This window comes from Lynx rufus, unplaced genomic scaffold (genome assembly GCF_022079265.1).
Source record: "Lynx rufus isolate CCGP_SWC_20201006 ecotype Redwood Valley unplaced genomic scaffold, mLynRuf1.p SCAF_45, whole genome shotgun sequence".
Taxonomy (NCBI): domain Eukaryota; kingdom Metazoa; phylum Chordata; class Mammalia; order Carnivora; family Felidae; genus Lynx; species Lynx rufus.
The window spans coordinates 882,731-908,799 of NW_025814862.1; the positions used below are offsets into that span (position 1 = coordinate 882,731).

Below are 26,069 nucleotides of genomic sequence, written 5' to 3' on the forward strand. Positions count from 1 at the left end.
GAACCAGCTGGGTTTAAGGTCCCTCTCCCTCTCCCCTGAGCAGGGCAGCCCCCTGCCTCCAGGACCCCAGGAGAAGCTGCTTCTGATAGGAGAGCCCAGCTAGGAAGGGACATTGGTAAGGGCTGGTCATGGCAGTGTTGCAGGAGGCGTGCCCACTGCTGGCAGTCCATACCCAGAAAGGCATGCAGGACAGTGTCCCCAGGGGTACCTCATGCTGGCAGTCGGCATCCAGAGGCTGCATGTGGGGCCCATGTGGGGAGTCTGGGTGGGGTTCCTGCCTGCTGTTGTGCACTATCTGGGATGCATGCTGCCCCAGCATGTGGTGATGCTGGTGGTTGTGTCCTGTGCACCTGGGGAGGCTTCCGCGCATATCTGGGCACACACCTGAGGGCAGCAGCCAGATGTGGAGTCCGAGGGTGACACCAATATTAAGAAGGGAGAAGTGAAAGCGAAAAAATCTGGGGCTTCCTGGATCGGCCTCCCGGGCACTGTCCCGAGGCCCTTGGCCCTCCGTGTCTGCCAGTGTCTGATCCTCCCAGCCCCTTATTAACCCCTTCCTGCTGGAACTGAGAGCTGCTGGGTCTGGCTGGGTGGGCAAAAGTGCCAGAGTTGGGGACTCTGGGGTGGGCAAACCCTGGTTGGGGAAAAGGGCTCTGGGAAGAGGTGAGGGAGCCTCACTTAGGCCTGCTCTGTCTTCGCGGGGTCGACCCCTCTCCACCCGTTGGCGATACTCACCCGAGAAACTGCAGAGCCGGGGACCCCGCTGTTCAACGCCGGGGCCCTCCTGGAGCCCTCGACTGAAGGGGCCCGAAGCGCTCGAAGCGCGAGGCCGCCGGAGCCTCCAACCCAGGGCAGAGTCTCTGCGTCCACCGCCCACCCGGGCTGCGCTTCTCGGAACCTCCCTCCGTTCTTCCTGGGGCACCGCACCGCCCTCTCGCTCTTCACTCCGCCGCCCCGCAACCCGCCCGCGCCCTCGCCCTGGCCGCCGCCGTCGCCCCAGCCCCGGACTCGCCCGCAGCCCGGAGGGAGCGAGCCCGCCCGCCGGCCGCCGGCCGGCGTCCCGCACAGCCCATCGCGCACGCCGCGCCGCCGCCCGCGGGAAGCCTTCCTCCCTCACCTGGCCCGGCCGCGACTCCCTTCCGCCTCGCTCCCCCTGCCGGCCGCGCCTCCATTACCGCGAGGTAGGAGTCCTGGCCGGCCAGGAGGGCAGAACGGCTGGGGTCAAGAGCCGCCCGGGTCCGCCTTCTCAGGCCGCAGGCTGCCCCCTCTGCCTGGGACACAGAGAAGACAAGGGCTGCATTTTGTGGCTGGCTGCGAAGTCAGGGTGACTATGAGACCATCTGACAGGCCCTATAACCGAGGCTGGGTGTTGACAGGCTGCAGTTGGGTATGGGGTGGACACCTGAAGTCCTGCGGAGGGCAGGATGTTGGATGGGCTGGAGGAGGGCGAGACCGAGGCACCCCTCCGCACCAGCACAGCTGTAGACTTTGCTTCCCCCTGGGCCAGACATGGGGTCCCACATGGGTGCTTGGCTGTGCCCCCCAGCACTACCCTAGGATGCTCAGCTACCACCCCCCTCCCCACCCAGCATCTTTGGAGTTTTGCTTGAAGCAAGTCCTGTTTTGGAGGTTTTCTCCCCAGTGTGCTGGAGGTGGCCCCTGGAGAGTATTGTCTAGCCGGCTGCCTGCCTGGCTCCTCCCGGGAGTGCATGTGGCTCCCCGCGGGGAGCTGTCACCACAGGCACCCTCACCCTCTTTTGGCAGGACCCCACTTCTCATCTTCTGTCCATTGTAAAGGCACATCTATAGCACTGCGACCATGCTACCGCTGCTCCTAATTCACTCAGAACTTCTCCACTCACAACCCTGGAAGGACCTGTGCACCCTTGTGCATCTCTGGCAGAGGCAAAGCGCATAGATCCTTGCACTCCAGTGCTCCCAAAGACAAGGGGCACACCACCGCCTCCCCCAGCGCGGTCTCCCGCCATCTGGGGCAAATGCACACACTGATGGATCCGTGCAGGTGCCCACAGGACACGAGTGCATGGCGCACTGGAGACACCCTCTTCCAGGAACCGGAGTTTGGATCCGGGCAGAACCAGGCTATGCCTCCCAGGGCTCAGACTGAGAACAGCCCAGCTTTACTTGATCCCATTAATTCGTTTCAGAATTGATCAGGCGGGAACTACCTCGAGCGAGCGTATGCTTAGACTTGGCCTCAGACTCTCAAAGAAAAGTCCTGCATCAGGAGCACCCTGCACCTGGCCTTTCTGCCACAGTCAGCAGCTCCAACCCAGGACGAGCCTTCAGCCTCCGGAGCCGTCTCCACCGGGCGGCAGCCTTCGCTGGAGCCGGGAGAGAGGCAGCACGCTGGGCGGCTCTGTCCTCCTTTTCCAGCTCTGTCCCCACGTCTCGCTCCAGCCCACCACAGGAGCCTCACGAGAAGAACCTTGGCCCCTCGGGGGCGCCCCATCATTCCTCCATCCAGTGAAGGTGCTTTGCTCCTAATGCTGCAAATGTGGATTTCAGGGAGGCACCGGCGTGGAGGAGCAGGGACCCCAAGCTCTGGAGGCTGATGGGTGGCACTGCCATGCTCACATTGTCGGCAGAGTGGCTGTGCAGTGGCCTCCTTACCCTGTTGCCCAGCCACGGAACAGGGAGAAGAACCTCCAGCTCGCTGCAGTGGAGGATCAGGCTCAGTCCACCCCAGGGTCTGTATCAAAGCCGGTTTTCACAATCAGCAGGCGCCCCACGTGGGGCACTGCTTGCCTGAGCACCATCTGACCACATACCTTGGGTTTACAGACCCTCCAGGTGGTGAGCTGGGACTGGGGGGGTGGTCTTCAGGGGCTTATGGTGTGGCCTCGGGCTGGGGCCAGAACAGGGGCAAGAGGAGTTTCCTGCCCTGGCCCTGCAGTGCACACATCTGGTCTCCTGTGACACCATCCCACAAAGTTGGAGGAGGCAAGTCCCTCTCTCCAGCTTGAGGACTCAATGTACCCAGAAGAGCAGTGGCTCCATTGGCCTCTAACTGTTCCCTGGCCCTTCCTTCCTCATGCTCCTCCACCAGAAGCAGAAGTCTCCATGAGCCCATCACTAGGCTTCCTCCTTGGTGCTGGGCTCTTGCCCTAACCTCTGGTGGGCAGGGATGTGTGTCTGTGCCCAGCCCTGAGTTCTGTTGGGTGTGGCAGGCAGCAGGCAGAAGTCCTGCCTATGGGCCCCAGGCTCACCGTGGGGTTCACATGAGGGGGACTAAGGGCTCGGAGGAGATGCCCAAGAGAGCCTGGCCAGGCAGATCCGATGGAGTTCTTGGCAAAGGTCCAGGAGTTAGAAACAGCCTGGTGTGTGCGTTCTGGTGGCTTAGAGAGGACATGGGCTGGGGGGTGAGGTGAGGCATGGCCAGGGTAGAGGCTGGCCCTCTCACACCTCCTGTGACATCCCCTAGGACTCAGTTTGGGCCCCAGTACCACCTGCCTCATGGTCCCAGAGGAGGGCTTGCTCCGTCTCTGGAGTGCTGGTGCCTGGATCCTGGGGACTGGGGACTGCAGGATGAGCAAATAGGGGAACTGAGACTTAATGGGTAGATACCAGAGGGGATAGCAGCAGTGGGAAAAAAGGTAGGACAGAGAGACACACACCCCTGTGACACCAGGCACCTCAGAGCTGGGAGGGGGTGGGCCAGGGCCTGTACGGCCGTGCACAGCTGGGTTGCAGCCTCCATCTGCCCAGGGCGTAGCTTCACCCCCTCACTGTGGGTGCTGTCTTCCAGGAGGGAACGAGTGGGGACCTGGTGAGAGGGATAGCCAGGCCGGATGGGGCTGTCAGCTAGGCCTGGGTGACAGCACCCCCTGCCCCCCACGGGGCACCAGGGCCTCCTGCAGACTGGAAGTTCCCACAACTCCAGAACAAACAAACAAACAGACAGATGCAGAGCCGGACCCTAGGCCCCTCTCCAATTTCTGGGCCTGTTGATTTAGCTGCCCACTTGGTGGGAGGACCCAGCCACATGGGGAGCTGGCTGTCCATCTCTCTGTCCATCTACTGGTCACACTAGCCCCTCCACCCCAGGTGCTGTCAGGCAGAGGTAGAACTCGGAAACACAGGTGATCTAGATTTAGACTGACAGGACTGAGAAAACCAGCCCCACCAGCACCCCTTCCTTGCCCTCTTTGGCCAGGGCAGGAGGACCTACACTATCCAGGGAAAAGGACAGGCCCTAAAGGCTCCTGGGGTGTATTGGCTGAAGGAGAGTGGCCAGAAGATGGACAGCTCCTCAGGTTCCTCTGGCCAGCAGGGGACCCAGGTGGGGTACCAGCATCCCCATTCATGTACTCACATGGCATTGACTCCACCACACATGCACACACACACACACACACACACACACACACTTGTGAGCATGAAGGTACATGTATGCACACACCACACACATATGTGAACACACCCACAGATGTACACACACGCACATTACACACACAAGCATGGACCTACGTGTACATGTGCATACACTGGACACAAACAAACACACCTATGAGCATGGGCGCACACACACAAATACTGCTTACACACGATGTGAGCCGGGACACACATGCATGCACTGTTCATATACACAGACACCAATACAGGCTAGAGTGCACATACCAGCACTTGCAGAACACATACCAGTCACGCATGGATGTGCAAGTGTATCCTTCAGAGTGGCCACTGTGGCAAGTCTTCGGTGTCCTTGACACTCATTTCACTAATTCAGGTGGACTTTAGATTTAATTGACTTGGATGAGGTCCGTGGGGAGCTGCAGGCACCACATGATGAAGGAAGAATACAATGTTGTGGTCCACCCATGTTGGGAAATTTCCTGCAGGTGACACGCCAAGATGATACTCTGGGGCGGGGAGGTCTAATGGCCAGGATGATGTCCTGGATGTTGGGTACAGGAAGAGTCTCTCAACAGGGTCACCCAATAGGGATCCTTCTGGATGGAATCACCTGGGAGGTCAGTCTGCATGCTCAGGCCCCAGCCCTGAATCAGGCTTGGTGGCTAAAATGAGCCCTGGGAGGCTGTGAAAAGTAAGAAACTGGGGACAGGGCCAGAAGCAATGAAGAATGACCACTAAGCCAGTTACACCAGTGCTATTGTTAATAGGTGAAAATGAGGGTATGCTCCCTTATGGTCTTTGGATATGTTACGTCTCCCCTTACAGATACTTAGAACATTTAAAATAATGGAATATATCCAACTTGGAATTTTTGTTAAATGCTTAAGTTAGCAATTAAATTTAAGTTGTCCACGTATTCACGTTGACAGCAAAGTGGGACCATTTGGAGAAGCTCTGTATCAAAATCTGATCCAAGTGCAGTGGAGAATTAGCTCTGCACCTGTGCCCCTCTTCATCCACTCTGCTCCCTGGCTGAGCCCCCAGGGCTGCTGGATTGTCCCCATTAACCCAGGATGACATAAGTCTGAGGCAGCCATAGCCTCAGCACCCATTGCCCTCAGCAGGCCCACCTTGGTTTTTTCTGCCCACCAACCTGGGGCTGAAGGCAGGAGGCAGGTGGACTGTCCAGCATCGGGCAGTGGCAGGGATGCTGCTGTCACAGCAGAATTAGTGTGAAGGCGCAGTGGCCTATGGGCAAGGCTCTAGAGTTGGGGCCCCTCTGCCGAGGGCTACCACCCAACAGGCAGATGGGAGACTAAGGGCCTGGAGAGACCTGGGGAGTAGCCAGATTTCCTTGGTGCATGCCCCTCCCCAGTGGATCTTCCAGCCCTGTCTGGTCTCCTGCCTTTCTGCAGAAGGCTGTGTGTGCTGGGGCGAGGCCGCTGGGAAAAAAGCAGGGATAACATTTTGGAGAATTGACTCCTTTAGGCAGGGCTCACTGTCCTCTCGGCTCTTCAGAGAGGCCCTTCTGCCTTGACACAGACCAAGGCAGAACTAGGGACGACTCAGTCATCATGAGCTGGGGCCAGGTGTGATCCTCACTCTGCAGTGTTCTGTGTCTGGGACACACCTTGGCCTCGGCAAGCTCCAGTGTTTTTGTCTGAGAAATGGGGAGAATTCTCAAGGCCCCACAGGGTGGACAAGGGCAGCCATGTCAGCTCTTTCACGTAGTTCCTCAGCTGATAGATATCATCATTGCAGCTGCCCTAGCCTCCTTGGGCCATCCCTCAATCTCAACTGGTCGCCCAGGACTGGGTAGGGCAGCTGTCGCCTTTGTGATTCTGTGGGGCTGCCAGGCCTGGCCTGGGAATCAGTGACCCATTGGGGAGTGGTCCTGGCTGTGTTCCCAAGAAGCCCAGTTGCAAACATTCTACCCAGCTTCCACACCTGGCTCAGGTACCTAGACTCAACCTCAGTTTCCCCGTGTTCATGAGCATGGATCCGCCCCACCCCAGCCAGACAAATCCCTTCCCTCCTCCAAGACTCTGCTGAACCAGGTTGGAATTTCTCAAAAGCAAACAAACAGGCGAGCTCAGAGTTGCGGTTTTCAGAGCTCAGATTCCTCCTGTCTGTCTGAGCCAGCGTCAAGCCCGGCCAGCCGCCCCCGGCAGGCTGGACGGGGCCCACAGCTGAGCCCCCCAGGTCGCCGGCTGTTGGACCAGCGTGGACGTGCCAGGCTCAGAGCTGACCTGAAGCACTGTGCTGCCCCACCTCCCCTCTATCCCGAGACCCCGCAAGCATGGCAGGAGGGTGCAGCCTGCGCCAAGCAGAAAGGACACCTGGCTTGGTGGGGCATGGTTGGACGTGAACAACAATCTGCTGTGGGGACAGCGGCTGGTGACAGTGTCCTGCTGAGGTGTGGCAGGCAGAGCTGTTGGAGCAGGGCTAGTGAGGACTGGAGGAGTTGAGGACTCAGAGGATCAATGTAGTGGGGTGTGACCTAGGCAGCGGGCAGAGCGGGTGGTGATGTCGAGGCGCAGAGGCAGGGCCATGGTGGCCCTGTGGGAACGCGGGGGTGGAGAGGCGGCCGAGGGTGGGAAGGCACCTCAAGGGGCAGAAGGGGCTAGGAGGGAGGGCTGGGACAAGGGGAGGGGCCGTGGGGGCTCTCGCCAGGTGGTCTTAATCTCCTCAGTGAAATAGGAGTCCTGGGGGTGGGCGGGGGAGGTGGGAGCCTGAGACAGCTGCGGGGAGGGGACAGCCTGACAGCCCTGAGGCCCCCCAGACTGGGAGCCCCTGCCTGCCAGGCCTGCTCCCTGAGTCAGTGCTGGGTCCCTGGGCTGAGACTTGGAGCCGGTTCTTCTACCCACCCCTCCCCCCTGGCCTCTTCTGCCTTCATGGCCCAGGGGGTCTGGCCTGTGTCTATGAATGTGTGTAGAGAGTGGCCTGGCCTTTCTTGCTGTCTCTGCAGCCTCCGGTGACAGGGTGGAGCAGGGGCTGGGTCACTTTCGCCTCAACTGAAGCCCCCCAAGTTGGATCCCCACTAACCCACTAAGCTGTCAATGGCCCTGAGGTTATGCCAGTTGGGGGCAGGGAGGAGGAAGTAGGGGCCTCTGGTCAGGTCTGCACCCTCAGTTTCCCCAGGCCAGCCCTCCACAGAGACCAGAAGGATAGCAGGGAGGGCCTGGGTGGGTTTTCTCTTTTATCCATCAAGGAGCCTCCCAGAGATGGGGAAATTGGGCTACTAGGCAGTGGAGACAGGAGGTGACGTGGACCATGTGGAAGCACCGGCTACCCCATCCCGCTAAGTGGGTGCTTGGCACCAGCTGTGCTGGGTGGACAGACAGACAGATGTGAGCTTTTACCAGTGTCCCAAGCCAACCCAGCCCCTCCTTCCAGCGTGTTTGTCAGGATCTAATGCGCACAGGCAGCCCGGTGCTGGGCAGGGTGCGGGCAGCCCTAGGCTGTCTCAGGCCTCCCTGGAATGGCCAGGCCTTGGGGCAGATATGAGTGTCTGAGGTGCCCACTGGAGAAACCAAGATGGCCCTCTGACAGAGGCAATGTGAAGTAGGAGCTCCTAGGGCTTCCCAGGCCTGGCTCTCTTCCGATTCTGTGGCAGGCGCCTCTCTGAATTGCACTCCAAGTCATTTGTTGGTGGTGTCACTGTTCCCTTCCAGGCTGCAATTGGAGGGCCAGGAAGGGAATCAGGAGGCCAGTCTGGCCCATGTGTGCATAGCAGCAGTGAGCATCAAGGCAGGCCCAAGCCGTTTTGATAGGTGACCTCAGATGTCTGCAATTAGGTGGCACATGAGTGGGGCTAAGCCATCCCTCGTGAGCTGGACCAGGGCTGACACCTGGGGGGTCAGCCCACACTGGTGGGGGAAAGTGGGACTGGTCCCTGAGCTTTTCTCTCCCCAGAGTCCTTTCAATGTAGCACCCAGAAAGTTCCCTCACAGTGTCTCAGGTGTCACTTTTCCAGCAAGCTCCTCCCCTGAATCTCCAACAAGATGACTATTCATCAATTTAGAGGGAATTTTAGCAGATTCTTTCCTAACATCTACTAAGACCAGCCATAGGTCTACTGCAGGGCACAGTACCTTTCAGTGTGAGAAGATGGAATGTGGCAATACCCTTTGGATGTCTGCAGGGCTGTCCCTGGGCAAAGGAAGCAGCCCAAGTCTCAGGGGAGAAAGTTCTGGAAGGAGTTTTATTGTTCCCAGATGAAGAAGAGCTATGAGATTGTCTGGAGTGCCTGGGAGGCAAGCAAAGGAGGTGGCCTCCTTTGGCCACAGGGAAGGGAGGGGGACAGTGGGGGTGGCACAGGCCGCAGGGAGACACTAAGCCTGAATCTAAAGGGCATTTTCCTGACTCCAGCTTTGGGCTTCTGGCCTTGTTTTCTGGGATGAGGCCCCTTTGGACACTCAGTCCACTGAGTCTGTTCTCTGCGTGTCATCTGCTCTGGGAGCAAGGGCTGATGACCTGTGGCCTGCATGCTGAGGACTTTGGAGCTCGCTTTCCTTGTCCACAGGCCCAATGGGAGCCTGCCCTCCTTTCTAGCCCAGGACTGGGCCCGTGAGGATAACCATGCTATGGATCAGGGGATAAGAGCAGAGGCCTGAGGCTGAAAGACATACCCCAACTCAGCCCGTGGGGGCCTCAGGGGCTGTGATTGTTGGGTGCCTAGCATTGTGTCAGTAAATTATACTTGTTATGTACACACTTCACGAAACAGCAGTGGCCATGGTGTAGGTGCTGAGGACACTGCCCTAGAGTTTGGTCATTGCTCTCTTGGTACATGTCACCTCCTTCCTTCTACATATGCCATCTCTTTTAATGTGACCCCAAGTGTCCCTGGCTCTGATCTTGAGGCTGGACATCTCCAAAGAGGTGCCCAGGCCCTTCCAGACCTCCTGGCAGTACCCTCACCCCACCCCACCAGTTAGTCTGTGGTCTGGACCTAGTCTCAGAGCAGCTCGTCACCATGTGACAGCCAGCATCAAGCATCTTGGATTTCTGACAAAGGGACCCCCCACCTGGTGGCAGCTGACACCTGAGCCCACCCCACCCAATGGCAAGGGGCAGGGGTGAGTGACCTGGCTGGAGACAGCTGCTATGGGAACAGTCAGAAAATCCCAATGTCACACACCCTGGTTCCAGAGGGGATACTGAGGCACAGAGCAAGGCAAGGCCTCTGGCATCTGTGAGGGTCCTTGCCCATCCAGGGGTCCTGCCACAATCCACCCGCCCTTGGTGCCCTGTCCACCTCTGCTGTCCACCCGCCCGCCCAGACAGAAAATGGCCATTTCCTCCGGCCCCTGCCCCAGGGAGCGACACGGAGCTGGCAAAACAAACAGGCCGTTCCTCCTGTGGCCGCCGGCTGGTGATGGATGGCCAGAGGGGCTGGCCTCGCTGATGGACGACCGCCCATCATGTGTGGGCCGGAGGCGGGGGCCCAGTGAAGCCTTGGACACAGGCACAGACACACACTCATGAGCCGTGGTGCTGGCCTTACCCTACCTTGAGACGTTCCTGGGCCAGAGCCCCAGTGGATGGAGACCAGGCATACTATTTCTCCCAGCCTCAGTCTCTCCATGAATGTAGTGGGTATCATAGTCTAGGTACCCATCATGGGTAGGGGGTGAGCCAACATACCTGATGGTAGGGTCCTCCATAGCCCCTAGGAGGCTCCCACCTGTCTCTCAGAGGGCAAGCAACCCTTCCTCAGCCTGTACTCTAGACCTGGCCAGGCCAGGTCCTTTGAAACCTTTATCAGCACCTTTATGTTCCTGCTCAGTTGGGCTCACAGGGCCTCCACAGCCTAAGTCCCCCAGCAAAGCCTGAACAGGCTGTGCAGGGGGTGGTGCCTAGTTGAGGTTGGGTCCCTGAGCTCGGGGCAGGGTCAGGCAGGCACACCAGGAGCGGCTGAGGCATGAACAAAGGCTGGGCAGTGGGATTCCAGGTCTCAGAGGTCTGACAGGGTCTGGATCCACTGTACTGACCCAGAAGGCCCTGGGGTCTCTGCCCCAGTTATCCCTGCCCCAACCCCCATTAGCAGCCCCTCTATCTGTTGGGGCAGGGATTACCACCTTGTACAAACAGGTGAACCAAGGCTTGGGGGAATTCTGCCTGGAGGGAACATAGGCCTGGGCTGGGGTGGGCCCCACTGGGCACTCTTGAGCCCTGCTGCACCCAGCTGATGGCGACTCCCACCAGGCAGGGTCGGATGTGCTGATGGTGTTCATGGGCCCCACAGAGGCCACGGCTGACAAGCCTGCAGCCCTGGCAGGCTCAGAGACCTTCCGGCCCTAACTGCTGGCCACCTGCAGGGCCCGAGGAATGCCCAGCTACCCAGCCTGAGGCCTATAGCAGCACAGGCCACCCAGCTGGTGACAGGCTGGAGAGGAAGGGGCAGCTGTGGCCAGGCCTCTGACCCCCGCCCCGCAACTGCCCGGCCCTACCGGGATCATGTCTGGCTAAGAGGAAGTTTCTGAGACCCCCACTTCCTGAACCTCAGAGCAGGCTGGGCTGGGGCCGCCAACTTCCCTCCAGAGCCCCCAGCCCTGCCCTCAGCTCCTCCAACCCAGTCCTGCAGCTCCACAGCCCCCAGCTACGTGTTTCGGGGGCAGAGGGCAGAGGGCAGAGGGGGTGGCCAGGAGACTTGCCCTGATCTAGGGTCAGCAGGGACAGGAAGCCCCGCTGAATGGGGTGTGAAGACCTGGTGGGTAAGGGGCCTGGCTAGAACGTGAGGGCTGGGCCAAGGAGGGACCTCTCCGGGAGATGAGGCTGCCCATGGAGCAGGGTGATAACATCTGCCATAGGACCCTTTGGATGCAGGCTAGCCCACTGGTTCAACCCTGCGAATGTCAGATGGATGCACCTCTGCCATGGCCAGGGGGATGCCCTGGTTCAGCCACCAGCTTCTGGAGCTGGGCTGGGGATGGTTGAGGTCATGGTCGCCCACTGATATGGACTGTGGGAGCAGTTGGTGATGTCAGAACTGGAGTGTCTTAAGGAGAGTCTACGGGAGGGGATCTAGGGCCCAGGTGGAGGCTCTCAGGCCCTCAGGTCTGGTGAGTTTGGACTGTGCCTGCCAGGCTGGTCAGGCTGAGATGACCCAGCTCCTCCATGCTGCTGGGGGCAGGAAGTCTGGGTCTGGCCTGAGCTGGCAGAATCAGGGCAGGACCAAGGCCCACACAGAGCAGGAAGTGGCTCTGGACTCCAGCAGGGATGGGGTGGCCTCTGAGAGGCCATTTCCTCCCTGGGAACATCCTGCCCAGGCAGCAGCAGGGAAGAGGGCTCAAGTCCAGGCAGGCAGGAAGGGTCTGGGGCTCAGCGTCCCCTCAGGCAGGGCCCTGGGAGGTCCCAGGAGGGAATGACCTCATGGATGTCTGAGTCTCAGGAACTAAAAGGCCAACTGGGCCTCCCACAACCCCCACCTGGAGCTCCTGGGTCTCCACCTTGGGCTGGGTTCCTGGAGTTTCTAGTAGCCAGCCTTATTCTGCTATGGCCAGAAGCTCAGACCCCTCTGTCTAACCTCGGTTTCCCATATGAGCCATGGCCAGAACCCATGTCTCCCAGCCTGCATGCAGCTATGAACAGAAGGCCAGGAGCTGAGGGAGAGGCCCCACAGGCAGCAACCTGTGCCTCAGAGCTCAATCCAAGCCATCAGGCTAGGTCTGGGCAGATGGCCCAGCCCCAGCTGCCCCTGCTCCAGGCCCCGGGAGGGGGTCAGAGGCCCAACACCCCCCACCCAACCACGTCCTAAATATAACCGGAGCAGGCGCCTGGCCGGGAATAGAGACCTCTGTCAGCCCCCAGCAGGTGCCAGTGGGAGGAAGGTCAGCGTGATTGGCAGGGGTGCTGGCCGGGCAGGCAGCCAGATGTGGGTCATGTGAATGTCCGGTGGCAAGGCTCAAGGGTGGGGCAGCATGTCCTCACAGGACAGCTGGGTGCCCGGCCCGCCCTGTTCAGGTTAACCCTGGACCCTGCCCTCACCCTCACCCCATTTCTGAGACTGCTGCCAGGCCCCCAGAAGGGTCAGGCCTGCCTGGCACTGTCCATGTGGCTGAGCCCTTAGCACAGTCTCATCCTGCCACTCTGACCCTCACAGCCACTGAGTCCCCAGCCTGCAGCCCCACATGGTGACTAAACATCCATCTTGCCACGTGGGGTCACTGAGTGGATGCTCTGAATGCTGTCTGGCACTGTCCAACATCCCTCTGTCCCTCACCCTTGCAGGGTTTTTCTGTCCCCTCCACCCTTAGCCTGTTCCTGCCCTGTATGCTCATCCTTGTGCTATCCCCAGACCCTCTATCCAGGCTGTTCTGAGCTGACCGCTAGCCTGGCTGATGGAGCTTAACCCCAGGTCCTCCAGAATCGCCCTCAGGACCTTACCTCCTGTCCTGGCATCAAGCTGTTCCTGACCCGAGAGTCGGGTGAGGCCCCTTGAGCCCCACATCACTGGGGTCAGGGCCCCAAAGAAGGCAGGTAGGGCTCAGCTGCCCTCTCAGCCCCCTCAGGCAGCATCCTGGGCTCCAGGCTAGGTCCAGCCCTGGCCTCTTTCCTGATCCCAGCGCTGCATCCCCCTCTGCTGGGCGAGTCCTGGACACCCGTCAGCTGCCCTTGGACATGGCTCTCACCAGCCAGCATGCTCTACTATTTCCTTTAAAGCAAAGCCTTCTCTCCCACTCCTTCCTGTTGAGAGGAGACTGTCCAGTTAAGAATCTGCAAATATACTGAAAAATGCCAAGCAGCCTGAGAGATGGATGCTTGCTAGTTTTCCAATGTGGACATCCCAGTTACTTGAATACAAATCAACAGTTTTCCCCTTGTGTGACTAAAGTCATGGGCAAGGGAAGTGGGGCAGGAGCGGTAGATGCTGGGGTGGTGAGGCCTGTCCGAGGCACTGAAGGGCTCCAGTGGTCTGGCCTGAGCCTCAGAAGTGGCATGGAAGGGCAGGGCAGATTGAGGCAAGAGTGGAGGCTGATGAGTTCAAGACACCCAGGTGCCCCTGGACCTCACTGGGGGTATTTGTTGATTGACCAAATGAGTATTTATCCAGCACCTACAATGTGCCTGGCACTGTGCTCACCACATGGCACAGCACCATTGCAGAGGTCAGAATCCTGGAGTCTGGGGCTCTAGGAGGGAGTCTTGGGTCCAGGGACTCTTGTCTGAAAAGGACCTGGGGAAACTGGCCATATGGTCCATCCTGTGCTTCCCCACCAGAGCCCCCCCTGGACTGTAGTCTTCGTGCCCTACTCACATGCCCCAGTGATGAGAGTTTCACTCCCCACGAGCAGCCAGGACAGTGAGCTTTGTAGTTCTTGCTTTGCAGGTTGTTGAATAGAAAGCCTCTCCCGGGGGGGGGGGGAGGGGGGTGCCTGGGTCACTTAGTAGGTTGAGCATCTGACTTCAGCTCAGGTCATGATCTCGTGGGTTCATGTGTTCAAGCCCTGCCTTGGGCTCTGGGCTGACAGCTCAAAGCCTGGAGCCTGCTTCTGAATCTGTGTCTCCCTCTTTCTCTCTGCCCCTCCCCTGCACGCTCTCTCTCTCTCTCTCTCAAAAATTAAACGTTAAAAAAAATTTTTTTTTAAAGAAAAAAAGAAAGCCTCTCCTGGGGAGAGGGGGGAGAGTGCAGGGCCAGCACAGGGGCCTGCCTGGTGTGGTAGGAGTTGGGTGGTGATGTGGGAGGGAGCAGACTGGGGAGGCTGGGTGCTGGCTGGAGAGTGTGGAGTATTATCTACACCCCCTGTCCCACTACCCCTCCTGGCCTGACCCTCAGGTCCCTAGAAGGCAGGTCTCACTTCCATGGCCTTACTTGCACTGGACATGGTAGAGGCTGCAGTGTGGGCTTGTTTGTTCTTCATCTAGTTTTTCTGGTTTGGAGCCTGGATGCCCAAGCAGGGTTAGGGGCCTGAGAATGGATGGGGGTGAGGGGTGGGAGCGGAGTAAGGGGCCCGGCCCTGGCAGAGGTGTGGCTGAGGAAAGGGATCAGGACTGAGTGTGAGGCCATCCTTGGACCCACCTTGCTGTCACCTTCCTGTCCATACCTGCCTTCACCTGCAGACAAGTGGGTGAGCTCCACCCTGAGCCATGGGTGTCACCCACATGGGCTTCTGGAGGAGGTCTGGTCTTGAACCCATCTGCCACCTACTGGCCCAGTTGCAGGCTAGGGAGGGGACCTACTGTGCAGCCTCAATGAGGTTTTTGCCATCAGAGGGTCAGGAGCAGGTTCCCAGTAACCACCTGGCTTTGGTTTCTGGCCCCATCAGCCTTCCTTGGAGAGGCCTGAGTAATGCATTCTGTGTGTGGGGACAGTGGGGATGGTGGGCAGTGGCTTAAGGCCCCAGAGTGTGGAGCTCTTAAGGGAGGCACCTCCCACCCACATAGCATCTATCTACCTTTGGTTTAAACCTAGGTTCCTCTGCTTCCTGCGTGTGGGGCCCTGGGTGTCTCTATACCTCTAGAGGGGACTGCTAGGGTCTTCCTCCTTTCTCCTGCCTCCTGACCCTCCCATGCCCCATGGACCGCCTCTTCTAACCCTAGCTGCTCAAAATGCCTGGATGCCCTCTCCTCTTTCCAATCAAATTCTGCCCACCTGCCCTTCTCCTGGATCAATGTGGGGAAACTGAGGCCAAAGGAATGGAAAGAAGTGCTGGCATGTAGCAATGTTGAGTGGTGCAGCCAGAACTCTAATGGGGGAGATGGTGGCAGTGGTGGGTGCTGGCCGAGACTGACAGAGCCAGTGACTTCTGGGCAGCCTGGCTTCCTGGGAGGGGCTGCTCTGCTAGCTTCAGCCCCTAGTGGGTACATTTCCCCAGGCCTTGCAGGGCCATAGTGTGCCTTCAGACATCAGGGACCTGGATAGAGGGCCCTGAGCAGCTACCTGGACAAGGGAGCTAGATGGCATATGTACCTCTCAGAAGTGGTATACACTTCCAACAACGGCCCTTCCTCTGGGCAGCCCACCCTCATCTTCCTCTGAGCATTCGGTCAGGATACCCAGGGCTCATCACCCACTAGACACTCACCATCTCCATTTCAGAGTTAGGGAAGCTGAGGCACAGTGACATAGTGTGTCTGTCCTCACAGCATGAGTCCAGGCCTCACAGTAAGGGTGGCGTGTCCAGTGAGGTGAGGGGGCAGGGGCAGGGGCAGGGCCAAGCATGGGACTGCCAAAAAGGGAGACTGATGGGCTCCCAGTGGGGCATGAGGCACAAGATTCATGCTGGGAGAGGCAATTAGCAGCTGAGGATGGGGCTGGGAGTGTGTATGCCATTTGGAGCTCATGGTTCAAACCCCAGTGGGTTTTGAGGGTGCATAGGAGTTCACCAGGGCAGAAGAGCAAGCGAGAAGCACACCACGGTGACGCTCACAAAGGCCCTGTGGGGAATTGGGGCTCAGGGTGAGCAAGCAGTACCTAGACCCCTGAGGAAGATGCTGGGATTCATTCAGTTCTGTCCTCACCTACACCAGACTGTCCAGAGCTCCGTCCCTCCTATGGGCAGAGATTAAAGGGCTTCAGAGGCTGGGGCAGGCTCGGGGGAGGGAATCTGTACAGCAGGGCTGACTGTAGGCTTTCTCTCTGGACCTGAAAGGACTATCCCTTCTCTGGGCCTCAGTTTCTCCATTTGTAAAATCGTGAATATGGCCCCTAAAGGGGCTCATGGCTCTGATAGACTTGCTGGCTCAGGGTAGGGGGTATGGCCAAGCCCCACCAACTGGGACCAGGCCAGGGACTCAGCCACAGGTGCTTGGAAGGCTGGGAGCCCAGCTGGCTGGGGTTGTTAGGATGGTCTACCCCGGAAGAATCATCAGAACATCTGTCCCCGTGCTCCCCCACATTCCCCACTAGGCCTGGGCTGGCCCAGCCCCCAAGCATTTCTTAGAGATTAAGCCCTAATCCCTTTCTGCTCCAGGGGGACCCCAGCCTTGGTTTGCTGTCCACTCAACCACCCCATCCAGCCCTCAAGACTCTGGAAAGCTTCCAGAGGGAAGATGGCTCCACTGAGGTGGGGCCCGGGACCTGGCCCTCACCCTGGCCAGCTCTACTCAGCCTGAGGCATGCTTCTGGGCCCCTCTATTGCTCAGGTGAAGAGGAATCTCTTCTGATGTTGAGGTGAAGAAACTGTCATGTTGCTTTTTCGAGCCAGTTCTATGGGTACAAATCCCCACCCTCACACCTGCACCCCAGACAGGCATTGCAAATCCATCCCTGATCTGCTCCACGTTGCTCCAGGAAGCATCAGCTTTCACAGCCCTGAACTCCAGGTGGTTCTTTCGGTGGGTCAAAAGCAGTGCAGTCAACTTGCCTGCCCTGATGGGGGCAGGGAAGGGCAGTCTGGTAGCACCCTGGGTTCCTGGATCAAGGAAAGCCAGCCCTAGAGGGGTTCAGGGCTTTTAACGGTTTTACATGGTGCTGGAGGCCCAAGAGAGAGGGACCAGCAGAGTGGGGAGGTTGGCACTGAAGTTGTCCCCTCTGACCCCTCATGGACGTTCCCACCTCATCACCCCTCCCAACACCAGAAACTTCAGTCCAGGGAGGGGCAGGGTTGGTTCGAGGGTAGGGGTAGGAGGGCTGGCCCTGCCCCCACAAGGGCTGGGAGGGCGCCTTGACACAGCTCGGGCTCCAGAAACATTTGCTTTAAGTCTTAAAATATCAGGTTCCTGCATCACAGGGCTCCCCTGGGGGCCACCGGGCAGGCGGGAGGGATTTCAGGAGTAAGAAGATCCCCTCACTGGCCCCCACCTCATCAGCCGATCTGCCCGCCCCTTGGCCTCAGCAGAAGCCAGCCAAGTGTTTGGTGGCAGCCAGCAGGGCCCCTACTCTTCTGTTCTGGGGGAACCCCCAGTTGACCATGGCAAACCCCACCTCATCGGAACCCCAACCTTCACAGAACCCTGGGGTGGGGTAAAGGTGCAAGACCCAGCAACCTGTCTCCCCATAGAGCTCAAACTTGCTCCAGTGGACTCATGGATGCTTTTATCCAAGGACACAGTTCAGATAGGGAAACTGAGGCCCAGGGGAAGCAAGGCTTCCTTAAAGCCACAAACAAGACTCTTGTTCATGGCAGTAGAGCTGTGTACCCTACCCTAGTGTCCAGGCCTGTGGCAGATACAGGGCCATTAGGGAGAAGTCTTTTTTTTTTTTTTTTAAGTAATCCCTACACCCAATGTGGGGCTCAAACTCACGATCAAGTGTCATATGTTCTACCAGATGAGCCAGAAAGATGCTCAGGGGAAGTCTTGAAATGGTGATGACGCTACTTTGGTGCTGGGTCCAGCATTCAAAGTGGCTTCCCAGGGGCAGAAACATTTGCATGGGGTTTTGAAGGGTGAGTAGGAGTTTTAGGATGGTCCTGGTAGGCAGGCTCCCTGGACAGAAGGGCCAGCTTTAGCAGAAGGACCAGCCTGGAGGGTACAGCTGGTGCCAGGCTCATGGTGTAGATAGAACAGATGGCTCTGAGGGGGCAGGCTCTGAAGCGCCTTGAACACAGGGCTAGGCAGATGGTTAGCCCTGCTCCCAGGTGAGGGTGGGTTGGAGACTCAGGTAATTCTGGTGCTCAGAGGCTTTGGGACCTGTTGCTTGAGGGGGACAGAAGAGCCCTCCTGAACAGTTCTGCCACTCAGTGTGAAGGTGGCTGCCTCCTACCTCAGCTACCCCGGGGACCACCACCCGGAGGAAGGCACAGCCCCCACAGCCAGCCCACTCCCTCTCAGGCAGACCACCGGCCTCGGCCCGGGGGACCAGCCTCAGTGCAGAGCGGGAATTGGAGCCGGCAGCAACAGCTGGCCCCACTCGAGCGTCCCCCGGGGGCCACTGCCTTGTTCCCAGGCCCCCAGCCCAGCCCGTTCCCAGGCTGCACCCCACCCCCAAAAGCACACTGCTAGGGACGCGGTTGGGCGAGGCTGTGAAGGGACCACCGGCTGGGAAATCTCCTATCCCCTCACTATCAGGATGCAGGACCTCTGCATCAGGCTGGGAGGAGGCACAGCACAGCCCCCAACCCACGGGGCCCCTGCCTAATTCCACTGCTCGTGTCCATAGGCTCAGTCTCCCCTGCAGGAATACACACACTTCAAATGATTGGAAGACTCCAGGGGGACCCCACCGGCCAGAGGGAACCATGGAGGAGGGGCAGCGAGACCCCCACCAGCTTTCAAAGCAGAGGCACACAGATCTGTGTAGGTGCAGAAATACATCATTTTGGTGGCTGCTGTCCTTTTTGGTAGCACATGTTGGATGTGTCTACTTGCTTCCCTGGGAGCTCCAGGGAGTCTTGCAGAGCTCTAGGTGGTGCCCACAGACCTTGTGTTTCTGTCGTCCACCTCTGCCCACCCCATGCACACCCTGGGGTGCCAATTTCTATCTGTGGCTGAGCCATTGAACATCTGTGTGTCTGCCCGGCCCTTCAGAGGATTCCGGACGCAGCCATACATCAGGGTGCTCCCCTCTCAGAAGGGTCACCACTGTGTTGGCTGCTGCTGAGTGTCTGACGGCCTGGAAGATCTATCTGTTTTCAGGGTCGCCCATACCCTGGCTGGGGCAAGTCTTCTATTTTGCAGGTGGGGGAAACTGAGACCCAGAAAGACTGTGAGGCTGAGGCCATGGCAGAGCCTTAAGGGTGGAAGTGTCCTGTGGATTGCCGACCGTGGCTGCCAAGTGACATGGAGCAGTGGGGGAGGGATTGGAGGCAGTCTTGGGAGGGGAATGGGGTGGGGCCAGGTACAGACCCCTGAGATCCACACTGTCCACACCGTCCTGCTTTGTGGCTGGGGCCAGAGGAGGCAGGGGCCAGAGCAGCTCTCCCACAACCCCAAGGAGCCAGGTGCGGTGTCTACAAAGGGCAGAGAGTTACGGCCAGGAGGATTAGTAGGTCGTTGGCACCCCTGAAACCCAAGCTGGCTGCTGGCTCTGGGAATGGGCGTCTGACCCCTCTGCGGCCTCCTGGATCCCGGAGAAAATCCTCGAGGCCGAGTTAATACCAAGACCAATTTTTATTTCAACAAAGTTAAGTCTCAACAATGTGACACTGAGGGAGAGGGATTTTCCTGCCACAAGGGAAGGGGGGCTGGGGTCCCAACATGGCGCTGCCCTTCCCCCTCCTCTCCTCCCCCAGCTGTCCCCACCACAGGGGTAGGGACTGGATTGCCCTGAAGATGAAGCTCTGTCATCAAGCAGTTCAGGCTGTTCCTTTCAGAGTGATCCCACCACCTCCAGCTCTTCTTCCTCAGGCCTGCAGGCTCCCGGGGCCTGGAATGCCCTCTCTGTCCCTCTCTGGCCTCCCAGGCCCCTGAGTTGAGCCAAGGGGTCTCCAAATCCCCCACCTCCCTTATCTTGTCCATGAAGGTGGGTGTAACCCATGTCTGTGACCTGGACAGGCAGGTCTCCGGAAGGTTCTCTGATCGATGCATGAGCCTATGTCCCTCGGGTCACACAAACTTTGTGGACCCTGACCACGCCCCATGTGGACGGGCCACACATCCTCCTACTTCCAAGGGTGACGTTGGCCTGGACTTAGACCCAGCCCAGGGTGCTCTCTGGGAGGGCTGTAGGGGAGGAGCAAGAGCCTTGGTGGCAGAGGACCGCCCCCCCTTCCCCCCCCAGCCCTTCTTCCCACCCCTAGAATCCCCAAAGGGAGAGTGGGAGGGGCTGGGACCCAAGAGGCTCGGCCTCGACCTCACTGGCCCCCAGCCAAGCCTGGGGCCAGACCCGGAAGCTGCTCTCCAACCAGATAATCGATGGTCTGGGGGCCGCAGTGGCTGCAGGAGGGTTGGGAGCCCTGTCAGAAATTGCTCCTGACGATGACCACATGCGCGGCCCGAAGGGACAGGCTCAGCCAAGCCCCACCTCGTTACCCTGCCTTCCCTCTGTAGCGGCCACTCCATCACCCTCACCCCGGCTCCTGCAGCCTTCCAGGCGGGGCGTCCACTACTCCTCATTCTATGGAGGAGAAGAGGGCCTGTTTGGGCCATGGCCTCTACATGGACCCCAGCCAGCATTCAGTGCTTGCAGGCCCCGAGTGTTATAGGGTAGACCCAAGTGGGCACAGCCATGGGAGGCCCATGACAGTGGGGGGACACACACTGGAGGGCAGAGGGATGGGTGTGTGCAAAAGTTAGAGGTACGTCGGGCTGCCCAAGGCTGTCCACATGGGCCCCTGGGCTTTACTCTGAGGGTACTGCCCGAGGGCAGAGCTAGGGGCCCAAGGGCACCCTACGACAGGCCAAAGTCAAACCAGATGGGCTGGGGGCCCCGTGGGGCAGGCGGGCCATTCGTCACCGTTATCTGCCCCGCCGCCGCCAAAATCACAAACACATTTTTAAGTGAAGGACTGGCTGCCACCGGCCTGCAGGCCCTGATGCCGCCCAGCTGTGGCCACACTGGGTGGGGGTTGGGGGTGGGGGAGGGTATGGAGAGGGGGTGTGGAGGATTAGCAAGTGGTTGGCCTGATGGAGGAGTGCCTGCAGCCCCCAACATACCCTCAATGTGTTCTGGAGGCCGAGCCTGTGCCAAACCTCCCATAATCTGACATCTACAGTCTCCCCTGCTTGGACCCCTCTGGAGCTGGGGTGATGGGCCCCAGAAGCACCCTCATCTCTGCCCTGGGTACTCCTGCTCCCTGCCTTCCTCCCACAGCCTTGGCATCATTCACCCTCTGACCCACATACTGACCTGGGATGTGCATTGGGGCTATTTGTGAGGACAGGGGCTCTAGGTCAGGGATGTGCTTTCTGCATAAGGCTGGTGGCTCAGTAGTTGCTCCATGGGAGAGGCTGGGTTCAAGACCCAGAGAGACAAAGACAGAAACAGAGGCAAGAGATAAAAAGAGACAGAGATGGGAGAGGGAGCCTGCCCCTGTCACCAGAGACCCACCCTATGTGTCACCACAAAGCAAGCCTGGGTGGCATGGCCATGTCCCGCTTGTCCTGTGGCCTGGTTTTCCTACGTGGCAGGACCCGTCCTCTAGGGTGTGCAGGTGAGGGTGGGGCTGGGCTCCGTCAGGCCATCACTCTGGGAGCCGAATGCAGGTCCTGCCCAGCACCCTGGACCCCCGGGCAGGCCCATGGGGGTGGGGGGCGCCGGGAGAAATGGCCTGTGACGGGGGTGGGCGTCCCGGGCGGGAAAGCAAACAGTGTCAGCAGCTAATGAGCGGGAACCGGGCCTGGGGCCGAGGGCCCGGGGAGGGGCACAGCCATCGCTCATCCTGACAGGCGGGCAGTGAGGGAGGGCTGGGGACTAGAGGTAGGGGGGAGCATGAGAGCCGACAAGAGCATACCCTAGAGACCCGACCCCACACACAGACGGACAGACGGACAGAGTGGAGGCAGGCAGGCCTCTCACCCATGGCTGACTCCCATCCCTGGCTGTGGCCCCAGTGGCACCCCACTTGCTCCATCATCTCCTCTGTCTGACCCAGCTGGCCATCCTCCTCCCCCATAACTAGTCTTTGCAGGACAAAGGAGACTGTCCCAGGAGGGGGTGCTGAACCTGGGAACCCCACATTGCACACTGGGGTATAGGAACAGGGGTCTTGAGGCCCTGCCCCTCCCTGGGCATTTCCCAATCTTTATAAAGCAGAGAAGGCCAGGTGTGCTCTGAGAGGCCCTCCTTGCCCTGACTTTCCATGGTCACCCTTCCTCCCTCCCTGTGTGCAGCCCCAGCTGTCTTCGAGGTCCCCACCCTTTCACGAAGTCTTCCCTCGATACCTCCAATACCTCCGACAAGCCCTGAAGCAGTGGGTGGGCTGACTCCACCACGAGGGAAGCAGCCCCTCCAGTCTTGCATATTAAAGCTGCAGTCCCATTTCACAGGTGGGAAGACTGAGGTGCAGAGTTGGATGTCAGGCCTAGCTCTTGGTCTCCCGGCCTCTAGCAGGTTAGAAGCCCCTGCACCCCAGGCCTTGCCCAGGCAGAGCTGACCCAGCCTCTTGGCCTCTTGTCTGCCTTGAGCTCCCTAAAATTGCAGGATTCCTGAGCAGGCAAGACCTCGAGAGTGCTCCTGAGTTTCTCCTGGCCGGCCCTGGCCCTGGTGGCCCCATGAAAACTCAGCTGCCCGAGCGGCCTGTAAGTGCCTGCCTACGGGGGTGTCCAGGCCCCTGTCCTGCCTCGGCTAGGAGGGAGGGGCAGCCATAAATTCACACCGCCAGCCGCCTGAGGGATAAATGTGTCATCGACTGCACGATTTACGAGCACACCCCTGGCCCGCAAGGCAGAGAAAACAAGCCTCTGTGTACACATGGCGCGGCGGGCAGGGATGGGCGGCTGCCGGGGGGCATGTGGGGGCATGGCAGGCCAACAGGACACGTGCATGAGAGAGGTGCAGGGATGTGGACATGAGGGTATGGGGACACAGGCATGCAAATGGGTATGTGGGGACAGACATACTCATAAAGGGAGGTGGAACTGTACATCTTTGATATACCCACAAACACACATGCGCACACACACACACACACACACACACACACTGGTGTGATTGCATATACACGCACGCATCTGAAGGTGGCACAGCATGCTCAGGGACACTCAGTGGCCATGTCACCCAGAAGCATGCATGGTTCCACCCTGGAGGTGTGCTCTTTCTCCCACATCCTGATTCCCACAGAGAAAGGAAAGACAAGGAAGGCTCTCTGGACGTTTGTGTGTGCATGTATGTTTGTGCATGTGCATGTGTACGTACGTGTGCTTATACGTGTGTGAGTGTGTGTGCAGGGTCTCTACTATCCCCAGACAGCCCACGCAGGGCGCCATGGTGGAGGGCCCACTGCGTGAGGATGCAAAGACAGAGCAGGGGACCAGCTGGCCTATGGAGGATATAGGTGTGTCAGGAGACCAGGATGTGTGGGAACAAGGGCTGGGTGGTGATGCCTCGGTCCTGTGTGGGGCCTGACTGTCTCAGAGGCCCAGGGGCACCAGGAGCCATGGCCCTGACAGGCCAGCCACTGAACACACCCCAGGCATCAGTGCTAAGCAATGAGGCCATAACAGCCTTGACCCCTCACAGTCCCACTGCCTGGCCTGCTGACCATGCGTGCATTGCCGACTTTGTCCACCAGGACCCTGTGGGGCAGTTCTAGGCTCGAGGCTCTGCTGGCACCAACCAAAGTTACCTGCTGGGACTAATCCAGGTGCAGCAGCACAGGCCTGAGAGTGCAGGGGTAAGGGTGGGGGTGGGGGCGCGGGGACTGCAGCAGGAAGCTTCAGGAAACAGAGGATTCCAGGAAGACCCCAGTGGACTCAAAGCAGCGTCACCGAAGTCTGGCAAGGACTTAGGATTCTCATGGAATTGAGGCTGTGGGTCAGCCTTAGCTGTCAACACCCTTCTGTGGATGATCTGGGGACCCACTCATGCTCCAGACACTCATCTTGCTGGCCTTGCCACAAGAGAGTCAGGAGTGTGGCCCCCCGGGAGGATTTCTGTGGCAGTGGATCCCCAGCCCGGGGCAAAGGGGCTGACTGGTATCCTGGAGACCACCATGGCAAAACCATGGTACCCCAAATAAGGACAGACAACATCACTGCCCTCCACACTGGGGACCTCCAGATGCAGAGCAGACACCTGGAGAACCGATCCGGGACCTCTGAGACCAGAGACCTCCACACCAGGGACCTGCCAAACGGTGACCTCAGACCAGAGATCCCCAGAGGAGAGACCCCCATACCAGAGACGCCTACACCAGAAATTCCATACCAGGGCTCCAAAGAGAAGAGACCTATAGAGCAGGGGCTCTAGATGAAGGATCTGCAGCAGAGAGACTCATAAAATAGGGACCCTCACTAGGGACCCCGGAGCAAGGGGTACCCAGGTGAGGCATTCTGTGCCAGGAGAGACCCAGGGCTCCTGCAAACAAGTCTGTCCCCATTTTTCCTATAAAGAGAGCCAATGGTCTTCCCCCACTCCCCCCCTGCATGAACATCTCAGGATGGCGTTGTCTATGGGCTCTGGCTCAGCTCTGGTCTGTGTCACTGGTGTCCTCCCGGGTGTGGCCCCCCAAGACGCACTCTTGCAGGAGATGAGGCAACTTGAACACGGTGAGCACCTTCAGTGGGCACACAGGGGCGCAGGCGTGTTGGGACAGGCGGCTGTCAGGGGCGCCCGCCCCCCGCCCCCCCCCCCCGCAGCCCTGCCCAGACAGAAGCCCTTTCCTCGTATCTGGCTGGAATCCTTCAAGAGCATCTTTAAATAAACAAAGCACAGAGAAAAGTGAGCTCCTAAATACAAGTCACATTAACATAGATTTCCATGCAGAAGCACAGCAGAGCTTGGCCTTTAGGCCTCCCATAGGCCTCCTCAAAGCCCTGCTCAAGCCTGGGAGTTTTAGAGGCCCAGGGGCACAATCACCTGGGCGATGCCCACACTGCCCCGGACACTCACCCCCACCTCCCCAGCCCCCTGGCCCCAGGCTATAGTCTCCCTCTTGGGAATGGGCACACCAGGCCTATGCACACACCTGGGCAAGAGAAGCAGCATGGGGACCCTCTACTTGCCCTGAGGTCTGTACCCCCAAGCCCCAGGGGTTCCCTCTGGCAAAGCTTGAAGGATTCCCTTCCAGCCCCTCTCACTTCTTTTTTTTTTTCTTTAAAGTTTATTTACTTCTTTTGAGAGATACAGAGACAGTGCAAGTGGGGGAAGGGCAGAGAGAATCCAAGCAAGTTCCACCCCATCAGCGCAGAGCCTGACCTTGTCAGGCTCAAACCGACATAGCCGTGAGACCATGACCTGAGCCAAAAGCAAGAGTCAGACGCTTAACCAACTGAGCCACCCAGATGCCCCAGGCCCCTGCCACTTCTGAAGGCTTTTTTTTTTTTACCCCACTGGGGACACAGTGACCTTGTGGGGATGATCCCAGGGTCCTGTGTGACTGGGACAGAGGCAGGGAGAGCAGCACTGGGGTGGGTGGAGAGAGCCAGTCAGGCTGTCCTTGTTGTTGAAGGTGCCCTCCCGTCCCCCACCCCTTGCCACATGAGTGTCTATCTGGCCGAGAGCCCCTCAATTTGTCTAACACACTTAAACAGGGTGAGGTGAGGCCCTCCCCACAAGGACACCTGTAGTAGGACAAGGGGTGAGGAGGGTGGGAGCCTCTGATAGGTGAAGGCTGGAGTCCAAGGGACCTGCACCCCCAAGCCCCCCCAGACCATGCAGACAGTAGCCTCCAGATGGGATGGCACACTGCTGGGAAGAATGCTTCAGAACCAACAAATGACTGGATGGAGCTCCCCTTACACATCTGGGGCACTTCTGCCCTCTCCCTCCTACAGGCTGAGCCCAGGGCACCTCTGGCCCCTGCAACCTCTGTACCCTCCCCTGACAGGCGTCTCCTGGCAGCACAGTGCTGCTCCCTCAGCCTGAACATCCCCAGGAGCCCTCCCCACCACCTGCCTTCGACATACCAGTCAGTGCTTTTGATGTCCCGGGGCTGGGGCACTCAGGTTTGTTCTGAGGGTCAAGGGGATCATCCACATGATGAGGACCAGGGTTTCTCTCAGGCACAGAATTCCAAGAGCTCTGAAGGACGCTCCCGTCCCCGCTCCCTCCGCTCTTTGAGAGATTTCATGGTGGACATTTGTTTCCCTGTGTATAAGTGGCCTTCTTTCTGCCACAAGAGCCCTGAGGGGTTGTCTGCAGGACAGACCCCTGGGCCAGGGATCCATGAGGCCAGTGGCTGAACTGGGGGTCTGGGCAGTGGGGG

At 59.0% G+C, this 26,069-nt stretch overlaps 1 protein-coding gene across 1 annotated transcript; it reads left to right on the forward strand.

The window, feature by feature from the left end:
• The first annotated feature begins 128 nt into the window (after positions 1-128).
• On the forward strand, positions 129-24,112 carry LOC124525674 (vegetative cell wall protein gp1-like). Its single transcript, XM_047098225.1, has 4 exons — positions 129-204; positions 741-1,181; positions 22,346-22,443; positions 23,765-24,112. The coding sequence occupies exons 1-4, from the start codon at positions 129-131 to the stop codon at positions 24,110-24,112; spliced, it is 963 nt and encodes a 320-aa protein (XP_046954181.1).
• Positions 24,113-26,069: the final 1,957 nt, after the last annotated feature.

Coding starts and splice junctions, on each gene's coding strand:
- LOC124525674 (XM_047098225.1), top strand. CDS start 129: ATGGCAGTGTTGCAGGAGGCGTGCCCACTGCTGGCAGTCCATACCCAG. Junction 1,182..22,345: donor CGCGCCTCCATTACCGCGAG/GTAGGAGTCCTG, acceptor CTAAAATTGCAG/GATTCCTGAGCAGGCAAGAC. Junction 22,444..23,764: donor CTCAGCTGCCCGAGCGGCCT/GTAAGTGCCTGC, acceptor CCTTGCCACAAG/AGAGTCAGGAGTGTGGCCCC.